The following is a 14,384-nucleotide window of genomic DNA, read 5'->3' as shown; positions in this document are numbered from 1 at the left end:
ATATACACCTCCTCGTCCTCGTATATCAAAAACCCACTCATGGGGCTGTGCTGTGTGGGAATCACTTTGACACTACATCTACACTCAAATATATATACATAAAGCGAAAGAGAGTGCTAAAGAGGTGCGTGGTCATATCGTCATCATTTTCATTTCTTTGCATATAAGTTTCATTTCCCAATGAGAGAGAGAGAGAGAGAGAGAGAGAGAGAGAGAGAGAGAGACAGAGAGACAGAGAGACACAGAGAGAGAGAGAGAGCACAAGTAGTTGTTTTCTTGGTTTTGGTCTGGTAAAAGCTTGGGAGTGAGTGTTCAAAAAACAACACCAAGATAAAAAGAGATAAAAGGAGGTAGTGTGGGAGAGAGAGACAGAGATACCCGAAAACTCACACTGACCCCTTTGCAGTTTTTGCTATATACTTATTGATTTCCTCAAATCATATTGCAGCTCTCTCTCTCTCTCTCTCTCTCTCTCTCTCTCTCTCTGTGTGTTTATGCTTCATGGATCCGCTTTTAACGCTTCTTCATGAGATCACAGCATCCGCCCCAGTCCCCACAAGCTTTTCTGCTTTTCTTCCGTTCCAAACTCTCACAAACCATGACCAGTATCCTAGACTATTTTTCTCTCTGCAGCTGCTCTAAAGTCTTACTTAACACTACTGGCTGCTTGCTACCTTCTGTCCTTTTCACATTTCATTCCTGTTTTCCCATTGTTGGAGAAGCAAGCTTTTCATCCAGACCCACCATCAATCTTTTTGGTTCTTGTTGAAAAAGCATAGAGTTTTTTTTTGTTTTTTTTTTCTTTTTCATCTTTTGATTTTCTAGTTATGGGCATGAGGGAGTGGTATTGGGGTTCTGGAAGATCCTCAAAGAGAGGTAGAGGTGGCGGAGGAGGACCAGCTGAGAAAGACATGACCACCTCTTCTGGTTGCATGTGTGCTGTCTTTCAGCTCTTTGACTTCCATCAACTTCAGCTTGCCAACTTACACCACCCACAGCAACCCTCTTTCAACACTTTCCACCAAGAAGATCTCACTGTCCCCAAAGGTCCTCTCTCTCTCTCTCAATGTTTTCTTTTAAGAATATATATTTTTGAGTAATTAACAATGTAGTTTTGTGGAATTCACCAGGTGTTGAAGCACCTAGGAACAGCTTGGATTCATCAGAAGGGACTTCACTGTCATCTACCACAAAAGAAGAAGAAAATTTAAATAGTCCAGTAAGTTTCATTTACTACTAGCTAGTACATATATATATATATATATATTTTTTTTCTTCTCTTTAATTTGTTTCCCCTTTTTGGCGTTTTTAAAAAGTAAGTAATGATGATATAATAATGATGGAACTGGACCCTTTTGTGTTGTGCAGATTTTGAAATTCCAGATGGGTATGCAGATCAAAACAAGTGGAGGAGGAGGCAGAACATCTTCAGCTGATTTTTCATCAGATATTAGCTCACCAGGAACAAAGACCCCAAATTTGGTAGCAAGGTTAATGGGTCTTGACCTTCTTCCTGATCAAATCCAATCACCCTCTTCCACTTCATCATGTAGTAGCACCACCACTCATGCAACTTCAAAGTCAAAAGTTCGGACTCGGAAAGCCCTCCAAAGTAGACCAAGACGACATGTCGTGGATATGAGCGACGCTACTAATACTGCAGCAGCTGGTACTCGTTCACTGCCTGAGACTCCAAGAATCTCATCAGCCAGAAGATCAGACGTTGATCTTCATCACCGCCTTTCACTTCAAATCAACAAAGAGAATGTTGGGGTGGGGGGTGGTGAGGAACTGGATTTTTGCAGGTCTTCATCTTACAAAAGGAGGGACCTAAAGATGATTAATTTTGGAGATCATGAGAATGTTAAAAGCCCAAGCCACTATGCTAGGCAGATTGTGAAGCAGGTGAGAGAAAGTGTTAGCAGGAAAGTTGGTTTGGACATCACAAACACCACCAGACCAGTTAACAAAGACAAGCAAGGCAGAGATGAGCTCCTTCACCAGCTTAAATCTAAGAATGGTAATGCTGCTTCCAAGAGTTTAATCAGCAAGGAAGACAGTTCAGCTTCCTGCTCTCCCAGGCTCAGATTCTTGGACCCCAAGACTACAACTACAACGCCTGCATCATTGACAGCCAAGGATCAAATTCAACCACTTCCTCCAAAACCCAAATCACCTCTCTCATCTTTACCTCCCAAGCCAAAGCCTGTGCAGCAGCCACTGAAAGAAGAAAAACAGCAGCAGCAGCAGAAAAGCCAGACATCAATTCAAAAGCGTAGAAAATCTGCTCATAAGCAACAGGAGGAAGCATTTGTTAGTCCATCAACAGCTACAAGAGCCATCCATAATAATATTCCAGCTGACAAGAAATGCAAGAAAACCCAATTATTGTCAAGCAACAATGTCCCTACCATTTTTCCAATCAAGAAAGATCCTTCACCTCCAGCTACCAAAATCCCCCAGAAACAGGTACATGTTTGTCAAATTTTTATTAATCTTAACTGGGTTGAAATTTAATCAAAGATCAAATATTTCAATGTTGCAAAATTATTCTTGGTAGCTAGCAAGCTAGAGTTCGTAGTACTTTGACCGTTTACATTATTCTCTCAACTTAAACTTATTATAATTATTGTTTTGTTGCAATGCGTTATACAAAATAAAGCAGGCACAACAACAAGTATCTGAATCTGACGCCCAACAATCGAAACGTAGGTGGTCACAGTTATCTAGTTCCACGAGCCAAACGTACAAACAACAACAAGAGCAGCAGCAAATGAGCCGGAGGACCCCCCATGAGCTCGCCACCCGAGAAATCATCAACATGCTTAACGGTGGTGCCACCAGTTCAGCCACCGCTTCCGGCTCTGCTGGTGGAGCAGCAGCAGAGGCAGAGCTGATCCAGTACCTCACAAGAATATTAAGCCGTACTGGCATTGATAAAGACACCCAAGTTTCCTTCACCAACTGGTTCTCTCCGTCCCATCCGCTAGACCCTTCCATTTTTCACCACCTTGAAAATTCTAACGTTGTTGATGTTACTGGTCAACTTGGTCAAAGGTGCAACAGGAAGTTAATGTTCCGTGTGGTGGATGAAATTTTGGTGGAAATTTTGAGGCCATATATCAACATGAAACCATGGGTTGCAACTAGCTCAAACAATATTGGCATGTGGAATAATATGAATGGGTCAGAACTGGTTAACATTTTGTGCCACAAAATCCAGAGCTTTCCGTGTGCCGACTGTCAGGTTCTTGAAGACATTGACGATTTAATTGACAAGGACATGCCTGCAGAGTCGAAGGTGCAAAGTGAGATGGCGTTTGAGGAAGAAGGAGAAGGGATCGTTAGGGAGGTAGAGAAGGACATATTGGACACACTCATACATGAAACGGCTAGGGTCCTATGGTTTTGAATTTTTTTGATCAATTGCGTGCCAAAACGGCGCCGTAGGGTGCATGCAGAAAAGGGTCAGAGAGTGGACTGGGGTCACATGGGTGGTTCACGTGATGAGATGCTATTGGTCCGGGGGGGTGGGGGTGACGTGGCAGATTGGGAGCTGTAAAAAAGTGGGGTGGGTGACACGTACGGGCTTGACAGCCCCGACAGCAGTGACAGAGGAAACTCATAGAGCTCAGAGGAGGGAATCCATTGCCTTCTCTCCAGCCTTTTGTAATTTGTAAATTTTTGCTCTCTTTCTTTCTCTCTTTTTTCAAAATTATTTGTATTATTCTTTGCTTATTATAAAAGTTCAACGTTATATATAAGTAAGTACATCTTGTTTTGTTCTGGTACGGATGTCTAATTTATCATGTAACCTATATATATATACATATGGATAATATGGTCTACCACTACCAACCACTGTTGTATCCGTTATAGTTGCAGTTGCAGTTGCAGGTACCCTCCACCATTTCTTTTTTTATAACACAATAATCAATGCCAATTTGTTCCCATTTGGGATTGCGAAGAGGTATATGCCATGGAGAATCCTAAAGGATTTCGTTCTCATAAATATATATATATATATATATATATATATTGTCATGGGGGTCTGAGCTTTTTGCTGTGCTCCAAATTAGGTGGGTTTTCCTAACTAAAAAGATGGTTAATTTGCGCAGCCAGTGGCAGTACATGAATGAACGTGGCTTCTGATTTCCTCAAAAGAAAAAGCTAATGCACAGAAAGGTAAATTCTGAAAAAAGCCAACCTAAAAGTTGTGCATGCAATCAAACTTTTATGCATATATGCGTATGCATGCATGATGCATATATGATTGGAAACGTTTAAACAAGGAGGAACCTCTCTCTCTCTCTCTCTCTCTCTCTCTCCCTCTCTCTCGGGTAGCGGAAGACTGTATTAAAGAGGAGGAGGAGGAGGATTAATTTGATAATAATGCAAAGCATACATCTCTGCTCTTATCTTCTCCTCTCTATATTTTAAGCCTCACGTTATATATACTAGCTATCGACAGTTGGGTCAAACAATCTATAGAGGAAGTTTTAAAAAAAGCGTTTTAGTTGCCATTTCATGTTTCCAATAATAATCTTGCATAGAGCAAAAAAGCGTGGCAGCAGTGACTGACTAGTGAGCTAATAACGCTACAGATATAGAATGAAACTGAGCGGGAAATTCAAATCGAATGCCATATTGCAAATGAAATAATTATACATACGCATGTGGGTTGGTGCATATAGGAGCGGAGGGTGGGGTTTAATTATTGGTGTTGATGACTGCAGAGAAATAGCAGGGTGGAGATATGAGGTTGACTGCATCCAATTAATGATGATTGAGGCGTTTGGGGTAAGAGCTGAAGCTACCTATAGCTAATGGATCTGTATTTTTCTAAGCTTCCCTCCCTTCCTTGAGATGTGTGATGTATGAGTTTGGCACCTCTCAACATTAACTTTAAAGGGTATATGAAATTCATGAGGCTGGCTAGAGAGAGAGAGAGTTAAAGGCTTGATCCACAAAATACAGTACTTGTTTCATTCATGCTACCATAACGTATGTTTTTGTTGTGTAAGTATTTACTCATTTATATATACCACCAGAGAGAGAGAGATGAGAGAGGCAGAGGGATTTTGCTTGCTTTCACTCAAATGGGCTATATAGAGAGAGATGAAATCGATCCTTGTGCATTTCCCTCTGACGTGACAAGTTAATGAAAGAGGAGAGCGGTGGCCAGTGAAAATGATGGAAACTTTGAGTTGGGTTGGGTTTGCAGGTTCAAAATTTAAAGAGTTGCCTAACTTTCCCCAACATCTTAATGCATAAATTAAATAAATGGACAACAGCGCAGGGCTTGACCAACTACTGTCCTGAATTACTCCACACACAGGAGCATCTTCATGAAAGTTACTCTACTCAATCAATGTTATGATTATAATTGCATATATATCAGAGCCCATGAGACTAGTAGAGTAGTAGCCTTAGCGTTAGCAGGTAGGTTAGGTAGGACCAAGGGGCTAGCCCACAAACAGCCAAGTGGTCCTTGTTGGTTTTGTTGCTAAATCAGCTTATTATTCTCAATCAATATAAAGTTTAATCTTGGATTTGTTTACCCACTTCTTCTAAGCTCGAGACATTTTAAGGAGGTGCACCAACTTATTGAACAAATGTTAAAATACAAACGATGGTCTAAACTATAAGAGGAGAACGATTTTTTATACATACTATCAAAATGCAATGAGAGCTTGAACCTGATCGCTAGTATGCAAGTCAATGCCTTTTTCCACACAACTAGACCCGTTGACAACTTATCCGATAATGTTTTATTTGTTTCATATATGAGTTTACTCTCAACCTTATTTATTCACACTAAATTTGAAATTATTGTATTAATTAATGACCACAACATGGTGGGAGAAGGTGTTTGATTTTATCACTCATCTGCCCCAACAAAAAGCCCGGGGTCCATAAACGGCCTTTATTTTTGACAAAAGGATCAAATAATGCAGAGACAAGATAAGACGTGATGGCACTAGAAAGACTTGCACCTACTTCACTTTTGTTATATGAAAATGGGCGCTGGCAATAATTTTTTCAATCACAACTCTTTCGTATCATATTTATTCATAAAGTTCAGCTGTACTGTTACGATTTTCCGTAATAACTCTCTCTCTCTCTCTCTCTCTCTCTCTCTCTCTCTGTGTCTCTCTGTGTATGTCCAATTCTGAGCGCTCAGGTTGCCTGGTTAGATAAAGAAGATCTGCAGTGTGTGTGTGGAGTGGCAAGCGTAGCATTGTGTACCACCACTAGCAAGTAGCAACAAAATTACCTGCCATGTTAGTTAATATTTTGGTGTACCTTCCGAGTAATGGGTTGAAAAAATAACCTACTTTTGGAATGTTAGACAATTCCACGAACCCTATACCCCATTGAAATTAGACACATAACCTAATTTCTTCTACATGAACATGATCATAATCATGTTATATAATTTGATAATGATGATGAACAATTAACAACTACTTTCTTGATTTTTGCTTAGTAAGATTGTATTGGTAAAATACACGGGTGGGTGGGAAGAAGCAATCAGAAAGGTCAGCTTGCATTTCTCATACGAAATGCTAAATACAATTAAAGAATACAGGGGAAGAAAAATGGACGAAACAATATATTCAGTGATTGAGCAGAAGTAATGCTGCTACTTATCATCCAAGAGCTTCCAGCACAGAGAGAATCCAGAATAGTGCTCCTAAGCATCGAACCCAGCACCTGTCCAGCCAGGCGCGGGAGATCCCCTGCCCTTGGGCACAGCTCCAATTCCCCTCCCTTTTCCTTGGAATTGACTTTTCTTCTTTAGTCTTCCTTCTCCCTCAGCAGAAGGCTGCTGATTGTGGCCATTTGTGACCGAAACATTTCCACCATTTCCTGGATTAGGGGTGTTTTCAGTGCCTCTGCCTGATTCTGTAGATCGAGGAACTGTAGAAGCATCTGGCGCCGTGCCACTTTGAGCAACTCCCATTGATTTCCTATCCTAAACACAGTTCCAAGTGCAAGCTATTAGCATTTCTGTACTAATGATAATATAAATACATATATAAGCATTTGAGTGACCCAAGTTGGTGCCAAGTCTAAGATAAATATGAATGTTCCCTAGGCATGTAAATGTTAAGGAAAAGAAGCAACTTGATTTGGCCCCTAAGGTAGGCATACCCCTGGGGCACAAACTTACAATGAAATATCCTAGATTCCTATATGGTATCTTTCAACTAACTCCTGCACTGCACAGTGCATACAGGAAATGCAATCTGTCTGACACCAACATGAAGCAAAAACAATTTCTTGGAAGATAATGAGAAAACAAAAATTTACAATATCCAAACTACACTGAAACATAACCTTTCCTTCATCTGATAAACACGCCTGATGCAGTACAACGTTGCATACTTATGAATTACACACACACACACACTATGACTAAACTTCATTACTACTACTGATTCTCAGGCAACATGAAATTCACTCCAATCAATAACCATGATGACAATGCCATCTAGCCCATCCATGATGTTATAAATATGATCCTCAAATATGAAAAGATAACATACATAAGAAACAGAGATCGATGATCTGCTTGGGTTCAAAGCTTCAAGTCGTCTTTTTAACTCCTCCAGTCTTGTAAACTGAGAACTGCTGCTTTCTTGTACCTGTTAAACCAACAGTGTCAGAACCAATTTTTCAAGACTGTAACCTAAAGGATGCATTTAACAAAGTACCAGTTGGTTTAAGTCTTCACACAGGCTCTGCTTGATAGCTTCCTCGTCCTTTACAACCTGTACTGCTGCTTCCCACGCCTGAAATACATCAAAACAAATCAGACTGCATAGACAATAAAATTCATGCACTATTGGAAATGATTTGACACATAACCACATTCAGCTGAGTGTATACAATCATCAAATCTCTATCCATTCGTTGCAGCTATGAGTTTTGTGATGAATCTGCATTCATGTGTCTTCATCCATCCCTGATAAAATGTGTATGGCTGGTGTAACTCTTAGCTTTTCGACTTTAACTCCACCACATCACCCAATTCAATCTTGCTTTATTACAATTAGACAAAAGCAGGCCAATTTTATTCAAAAACTTTGATCTTTAACTATACTAGGTCATCTTGCTCAAGTTGAATCAAATGTATCAATTTTCATGAGCATTTGGGAAACATGCAGGAGAGTTTTGTTCAATATTTGATGAATGCCAAACAGAGCATTACTAGGTAAGGATGAAGGCAACTCTTTTCTATAATTAAAAGGAACGAACCTTTCGTGCTTGTTCTTCCTTCAGCTTGGCAGCATGAATTCTCTCTGTTGACATCTCTATTTTCTTCCTCAAATGTTCAAGAGCTTAAGAAGATGCACCATACACAGAAAGTAAAAGAAAAAATACGATTAATCAAATTTTAATTTACATGAAGAGAAGAAAACTCATCAAACTGCAGAATATGAGTAACTAACAACGACAAGGCAACAACCTGATTTTTTTGGCCCAGCCGTGAGCTTCATCTCCATTGAAAGATTTGCCAGCTCTCGCTCGACATCACGAATTTTAGTATAATTTTCTTGAATGTATCTGAAGCCATTCATCAGTTTCAAATCATAAATAATTAATCTTCCTGAATATGGGTAATTACAATACACTAATACAGCAATGCCCGTTGAAACAAATCCAAGAAACATAAAAAAAATCAAGAAACATAAAAAAAATTTAAGGACCAAAAAGATAGAATCAACGACTGAATTGATGATCCCGTATTCTAAATTAATGCATTAGATAATTCATGACTCGAACACAGGAGAACCAAAACCAGTGAAAGCTTCCAATTTTAAAAGTATGTTGACTTCCCACAGCTCTTGACCACAATTGTTCACATCCTCGAACCGATTACAAAACAGTTTTTCCATTGCCATTATTTCCAACTATTGAACTAAGCTAAAGAATCTCCCTTAAGTTCCGGCTTAACCCTAAACTTCTTGTTTTCCCGGAGCCCTAATTCTCAAGCAAATTTCATTTCTAAGGAACCAATCACAGCATCAGCGAATCACTAAATGCAGAATGCAATGACCATCTGATTCATTTCTGTCATATATTGGAGCAATCATTCAAGTGTAATTACTGCATTAACGCTTCAACACACAATTCAAGCAATTAAAATTCCCTAAAATGATACATATAAATATTAGTGCATAGTAGAGTGAACAGAAATGTGTGTTCAAACGAAGCCTACTTACTTCCGTAATTGATTCTGTTCTTCCTCGATGACCTGCCACAAAACCGAAACAAATACACATTCAACAAATCACCAAAAACAGAAAGAAAACAAAAAGAAGAAGAAGAAGAAAGACGAAATAGAGAAATTGATATAGAGAGAGAGACCTTCTCAGTGTATGTAATGACAGAAGCCTCTCGAGCAAGGCCATCGGCTCCGATCTCAGGCAGCAGAGAAGGATTCGAATTCGAAGCCATTATGTTTCTTATTCGAATTTGAACCAGATGGCAACGGCTTCTGATTCAAACTCTCAAACATACAAAAACCCAACCCATTTTCTTTTCTTCCCTATATATTCGATTAGTGAATACGTCGTCTTCTTCCTTTCTCTCGTTTCTCTTTCTGCTCAAAAGAAACGTGATTATCCTTTTCTTAAATTTTGGGAAAAACATGTATTTTGATGGAGATTAATTTTTTTTGTTACAATAATAAACTTTTCTTGAAATTAATTATTTGAAAATGATTATACAGTCTAATGGATTTAATTTGGTGGGCTTTAATCGGGTTTCGGTCCGTTTCGATGTGCAGGTCAGTTACCGCGAGATTATTATAATGACTAAACTGCCCTTGTGAACTGGATCCCCCTCATCATGCGCGGATTATTGGATCTTGTGTGCTATCATGTGCTGTGCCGATCGCACATGGAAACTTCGCGGTAAAAGTCCAACTGTTACGTATTTTGATGCCAAAAGTCCAACGAGTTGTGTAAAAGTAAAACTCATTATACTCTTTTAATTTTATAAAATAAATACATTTTCTAACAAAAGACTTCGAGACTTCGAGTGCATAAGTATCCACTTGAGCTATAAAGTATCTATTTTTAATACGTTGGGATCTAGAAAATTAAGCATGAAGAAAAATCTAAAAAAATATAAAAAGTAAACAACTTGTTTTAAAAAAAATATATAAAAAAAAGTTTCATTCACGAATGCAATTATGCTAACATTTTGGACTTGAAAATTTATTGGCTGGCAGTGGTTTATATTGGTAAAACCACTACATCAGTGTACACTTTCAAATCAGAGAGACACCTCCTGAGTGCTCAAGTGTAATAAAACAAGCCAGGGTGAGGCTAAAACGAAATTTTATAGTAGGGAGGTCCTCCAGGAGCAAAAAGCTCAAAGGTATCTCAGCAGGGGAAATGAAACTCAAATTACACCAAGGTTGATGGATGATACATGAATACACTGACTGAATGACTGTCGTCTCTACTTTTTATCAGCAACCTGAGCTAAGCACCGAAGCACAGCTTCTCTTGTTGGCATTGCAGGAATGGCTCCTCTTTCTGTTACTGTGAGTGCACCACATGCATTAGCAAAGAGTAGAGCTTCTCGTAGCCCCTGCTCATTCTGCAAGTGAAATTTTATGGGTGAGTTTCAGATGCAGGAAATATATGAAAGTATTCAATGGGGGGATGATTTTCTCAATCCCTTGCAAGAACTTTATGTACCTGAAAAAGACTCAAGTCAGAAGCTATGCTGTTCAGTACCCCGCTGACGAATGCATCACCGGCACCAGTTGTATCAACAGGTTTAACTTTAACACCAGCAACCCGGCCCCGAAATTTCTGAGGAATATTGGTTGGTGTCAATTTTCTTATAACCAATCAATGTGATACAGAGAGTAAAGTGGAAAAAAGGCAAACCCCATTCCTATTGTTCCACAATTTTTTCGTATAACAAAAATATGAATGCCTCTTCACTACCAGATGAGCCATAACATGGTGTTGAGGCCACTGACTTTGTAAAGGGGCCAAGTTATGCCAACAATTGTTTTTCCAATAAAGAACAATGCGATGACAAACTTTTACATTTTCTATCTTATACGGTGTGGAAAGGACAAAATGGCATGATTGTCCTTGAAATAACTCACTGAAGTCAGAAGTAACATAGTTTACTGAGCTTTTATACAAGAGAGGAGAAAGACAATGAACATAGAAAAATAAAATAGATTTCACAAACTTACCTGAGTGTAATATCTGCAACCCTCTGATCCTTCAGTTACTACCAACAGTTTAAGGTTGGGATGAAAAAGCTTGGTTAACACAACATTATCATCATAAGGATCATCACCGCCAGTCAGGAAAGTGATTTCATCCTCACTTATCTGCAAGTTTGTATATAAGAAAAAACCTGATGAACACCAAGGCTACAGATACAAACAGAAGATTTGCACCTATGCAACAGCTATACATGAATTTTGTATCTTCAGGTATTATACCTTGATTATATCTGCTTGATCCCATATACTCATTATGCCCTTCCGCGCAGCCTCTTCTGATGGCCACAATGGCAATCTTAAATTTGGATCATAAGAAAGGATGCAACCAGACTTCTTGGCAATCCTCATTGCAGCAAGATGGGTTGACCTGCATGGTTCGTCAATCAAACTAATTGAACCATAATGGAAGATTCTTGCCTGCAGTCAATATCACCTGGATCAGTAAACTTCTGAAAAATGGGTAACCTTCATATATTTTATGCACAGTTTCCTAATTCAAATGAAAAAGAAAGGCACACCTGTTGAATGAGATTTATGTCAAGTTCTGATTCACGTAGAAGCATATCAGCACTTGGATTACGGAAAAACAGGAATTCACGCTCTCCATCAGCTCTGAGCGTAACAAATGCCAATGCAGTTCTTGCACTGGGATCAAATCGCACCCCAGAATTGTTAACATTGTTTTGCTTTAAAATGTCAGCCAACAAGTAGCCAAATTCATCATCACCTACCTGTAATGCAAGTATGTAATAAGTTAAAACAAGGTCAAAATATCATACAGAAAACTCAGGCAGTTTTAAGATTATGCAATGGATGGAGCCACTAAAAACCACTAGGTTCCGTAAGAAGATAGGGTCCTTATTATTTGGAGAAAAGGCTAGTAGGATAACATATATATTAAAGAAAAAAAATTCAGAGTGCAAAGATGTCAAATCTAAAGGTAGTCCCCTGAAACTGTGAGAAAACATCGTTTGAATTACACTTCTAGAGATTGTGAAATGGGGTATATACAAAGAGTTGAGAAAGATGCATACTTTGAACCATCTAATACTAAAAAAGACTCAATATACACTTAACAAAGGGTGGAGAGGGAGATTCAGTAAACAGGATGAAAGTGACATTCTATTTGTCATAGGTCTTACATTTACAACAAAAGGTGACTATAAAATCTTTCGCCATAACAGAGATCCCAGAAGAAAAGGTAAACGTGATAAAACTAACTTAGACAGAAGCAAAATACAGAGGAGAGAAATACTCTAATGCACCTTGCCTATAAAACCTGATGAACCACCCAGTCTTGAGACGCCAACAGCCACATTAGCAGGAGCACCACCAGGAGCTTTTTTAAACGCAGGTGCTTCAGCAAGTGAAACTCCACCGACTGTGGGCACAAAGTCAATCAGCATTTCCCCAAAGCAAACAACCAGGGACTTGTCATCTTTCGACCCTCCTTTTGCATCTGGGGAAGGATCTTTAGAATCTTCACCCAGAACCAATTTTTTATCAAGAGCTGCAGTCACATAATTTGAGCATTACTAATCAAACAACAAAAAGGAAACAAAATTGTCTTTCAACATACTATTTCTCGGCCACCATGTTGCATATTTAGCTGTCCTGGTTTGGATATATGCTTAAGGTTAATTAATACCCAAAATTTCTTAATTTCGAGACATATATCGGGGAAAAGAATTAGCAGCTACAAGATAAAGCTATAAACTGCAAGCCAACTGGTTCAAAATCAAAATCAAAATCACACAGTTGCACCAAGAAAATACAGATGACGTGATTCGGCATGTTTAGTAAACTAAAAAGGTTCGTCTTTACAGAACAACTGTTTCCCAACTAATCTTCTACTGTTCATTCTGTAATTTTTCAAACAGCTTCAAGACAGTTCACAGATCAACAACCAAACTCATGTTCCGTATAAAGCTTAACATATAATGAATCCATATAAAAGCAAGATTTTTTTTTTCAAATATATTAAGATTCTGGATCAACTGCTAGGAAGCAGATATACCCGTGACATGATTTTTCACTTGAAAGAAAAGAATTTACGATTAAAGGTGTCTCAAAATTCGGTGCAGTGAACTTTGTAACAGAGATGCAATCAAACATTAAGAGAAAAAGATTCATTACTGCGAAAGGAAATTGAACAAAACAGAAACCCAATACAAAGAAAAGCCCAAGAAGAAAGAAATCAGAAATATTTTTTTGCAAATAAGCAATCTTCAACTAACAAAACTAGCTTGAACCCAGATTATGAAAGTTCCCAATGAGATACTAAATGGAATCAAAATCCCAACTTTAATTAGGAGGCATATAATCAAAAAGCAGTGTACATGTGAAAAACAGGGAAATAAGTGGTAAACTAACCAGATGTGAGATTATTAGCCATTGTAGGAATGGAATTCAAGAGACTGAACTTTAACCAGAGAGCAGCGTATGCAACAAGAAATGGAGGGGGAGAGAGAGAGAGAGAGAGAGAGAGAGAGAGAGAGAGAGAGAGAAGGTTTGGTGTTGGTGGCTTGGTGAAGTGTAGTTGGTGGTGTTAATAAGGAGAAGGAAGCCAAAATAAAGGAAGTAGAGGCTTAATAGGAGGGTCAATCTGCGATCTTGAAGTCGTCTGAGAAGCTGTTATAAAAAGAAAAACAAACACATATGCAGCCATGGCAATCTCGCAATTTTATAACCCAGATCCTCAGCCCCTTCTTACCTGTCTTTTCTGTCCCATAAAATAAATAAAAATTATATTCCCTTCTCCTTTCTCCTTTTTTATTTATTTATAATTTTAAGTCGTCAGGGCTACGTGTAAAGCATTTTATATTGGGCACATTTTTGCCGGTTTGTGTAGCCATAATATTTTATATTCAGTAAGATCTGTTGACTTTGTATACTATTCCGTTATAAATAAATGATTTTCTCACCATTTTAATTTAAGGTGTACTCATCATTCTTCTTAATATTTAACCTGTGTTCATAAGCATAACTATAGTGACATAAATCAAAGTAAAAAGTTAACTATAGTTAAGCTTATGGACACATATTATGTATTAAGAAGGATAGTGAGTATACACCTTGAATTAAAGTAGTGAGCAAAAATATTTCATTTTAT

General features: G+C 38.4%; 3 protein-coding genes across 4 annotated transcripts; 1 reads left to right on the top strand and 2 right to left on the bottom strand.

Annotated features, from left to right (window-relative positions):
- On the top strand, window positions 39–3,791 carry LOC18784966. 2 transcript variants are annotated; one of them, XM_020557507.1, is made up of 4 exons: window positions 39–1,047; window positions 1,131–1,219; window positions 1,369–2,469; window positions 2,663–3,791. In XM_020557507.1, exons 1-4 carry the CDS (start codon window positions 828–830, stop codon window positions 3,410–3,412), a joined length of 2,160 nt encoding a protein of 719 aa, XP_020413096.1. In that variant the 5' UTR covers window positions 39–827; the 3' UTR covers window positions 3,413–3,791. The 2 variants fall into 2 exon arrangements, with proteins under 2 accessions (XP_020413096.1, XP_020413097.1); XM_020557508.1 differs by having other exon boundaries at window positions 40–1,047; window positions 2,666–3,791.
- On the bottom strand, window positions 6,427–9,693 carry LOC18784713. The gene is made up of 7 exons (XM_007218308.2): window positions 9,379–9,693; window positions 9,234–9,265; window positions 8,477–8,574; window positions 8,266–8,348; window positions 7,722–7,799; window positions 7,554–7,652; window positions 6,427–6,979 (listed from the first exon to the last, which is right to left on the bottom strand). The coding sequence occupies exons 1-7, from the start codon at window positions 9,466–9,468 to the stop codon at window positions 6,698–6,700; spliced, it is 762 nt and encodes a 253-aa protein (XP_007218370.2). The 5' UTR covers window positions 9,469–9,693; the 3' UTR covers window positions 6,427–6,697.
- Window positions 10,162–13,966, bottom strand: LOC18786643 (probable fructokinase-7). The gene is made up of 7 exons (XM_020557511.1): window positions 13,646–13,966; window positions 12,538–12,782; window positions 11,791–12,003; window positions 11,492–11,689; window positions 11,237–11,377; window positions 10,722–10,838; window positions 10,162–10,620 (listed from the first exon to the last, which is right to left on the bottom strand). Exons 1-7 carry the CDS (start codon window positions 13,665–13,667, stop codon window positions 10,480–10,482), a joined length of 1,077 nt encoding a protein of 358 aa, XP_020413100.1. The 5' UTR covers window positions 13,668–13,966; the 3' UTR covers window positions 10,162–10,479.

Source organism: Prunus persica, chromosome G2 (genome assembly GCF_000346465.2).
Source record: "Prunus persica cultivar Lovell chromosome G2, Prunus_persica_NCBIv2, whole genome shotgun sequence".
In the NCBI taxonomy this organism is placed as follows: domain Eukaryota; kingdom Viridiplantae; phylum Streptophyta; class Magnoliopsida; order Rosales; family Rosaceae; genus Prunus; species Prunus persica.
This window is presented reverse-complemented; position numbering and strand designations above follow the sequence as displayed.

What these genes read in the sequence shown, in the direction of transcription:
- LOC18784966 (XM_020557507.1), top strand. Translation starts at nt 828, where the DNA reads ATGGGCATGAGGGAGTGGTATTGGGGTTCTGGAAGATCCTCAAAGAGA. An exon ending in AGATCTCACTGTCCCCAAAG is followed by an intron (nt 1,048 to 1,130) that starts GTCCTCTCTCTC and finishes GGAATTCACCAG; the next exon opens with GTGTTGAAGCACCTAGGAAC. An exon ending in AAGAAAATTTAAATAGTCCA is followed by an intron (nt 1,220 to 1,368) that starts GTAAGTTTCATT and finishes TGTGTTGTGCAG; the next exon opens with ATTTTGAAATTCCAGATGGG.
- LOC18784713 (XM_007218308.2), bottom strand. Translation starts at nt 9,468, where the DNA reads ATGGCTTCGAATTCGAATCCTTCTCTGCTGCCTGAGATCGGAGCCGAT. An exon ending in TCATTACATACACTGAGAAG is followed by an intron (nt 9,266 to 9,378) that starts GTCTCTCTCTCT and finishes GTTTTGTGGCAG; the next exon opens with GTCATCGAGGAAGAACAGAA. An exon ending in GGCTGGGCCAAAAAAATCAG is followed by an intron (nt 8,349 to 8,476) that starts GTTGTTGCCTTG and finishes CATCTTCTTAAG; the next exon opens with CTCTTGAACATTTGAGGAAG.
- LOC18786643 (XM_020557511.1), bottom strand. Translation starts at nt 13,667, where the DNA reads ATGGCTAATAATCTCACATCTG. An exon ending in ATCAAGCAGATATAATCAAG is followed by an intron (nt 11,378 to 11,491) that starts GTATAATACCTG and finishes ACAAACTTGCAG; the next exon opens with ATAAGTGAGGATGAAATCAC. An exon ending in CTGACTTGAGTCTTTTTCAG is followed by an intron (nt 10,621 to 10,721) that starts GTACATAAAGTT and finishes TTTCACTTGCAG; the next exon opens with AATGAGCAGGGGCTACGAGA.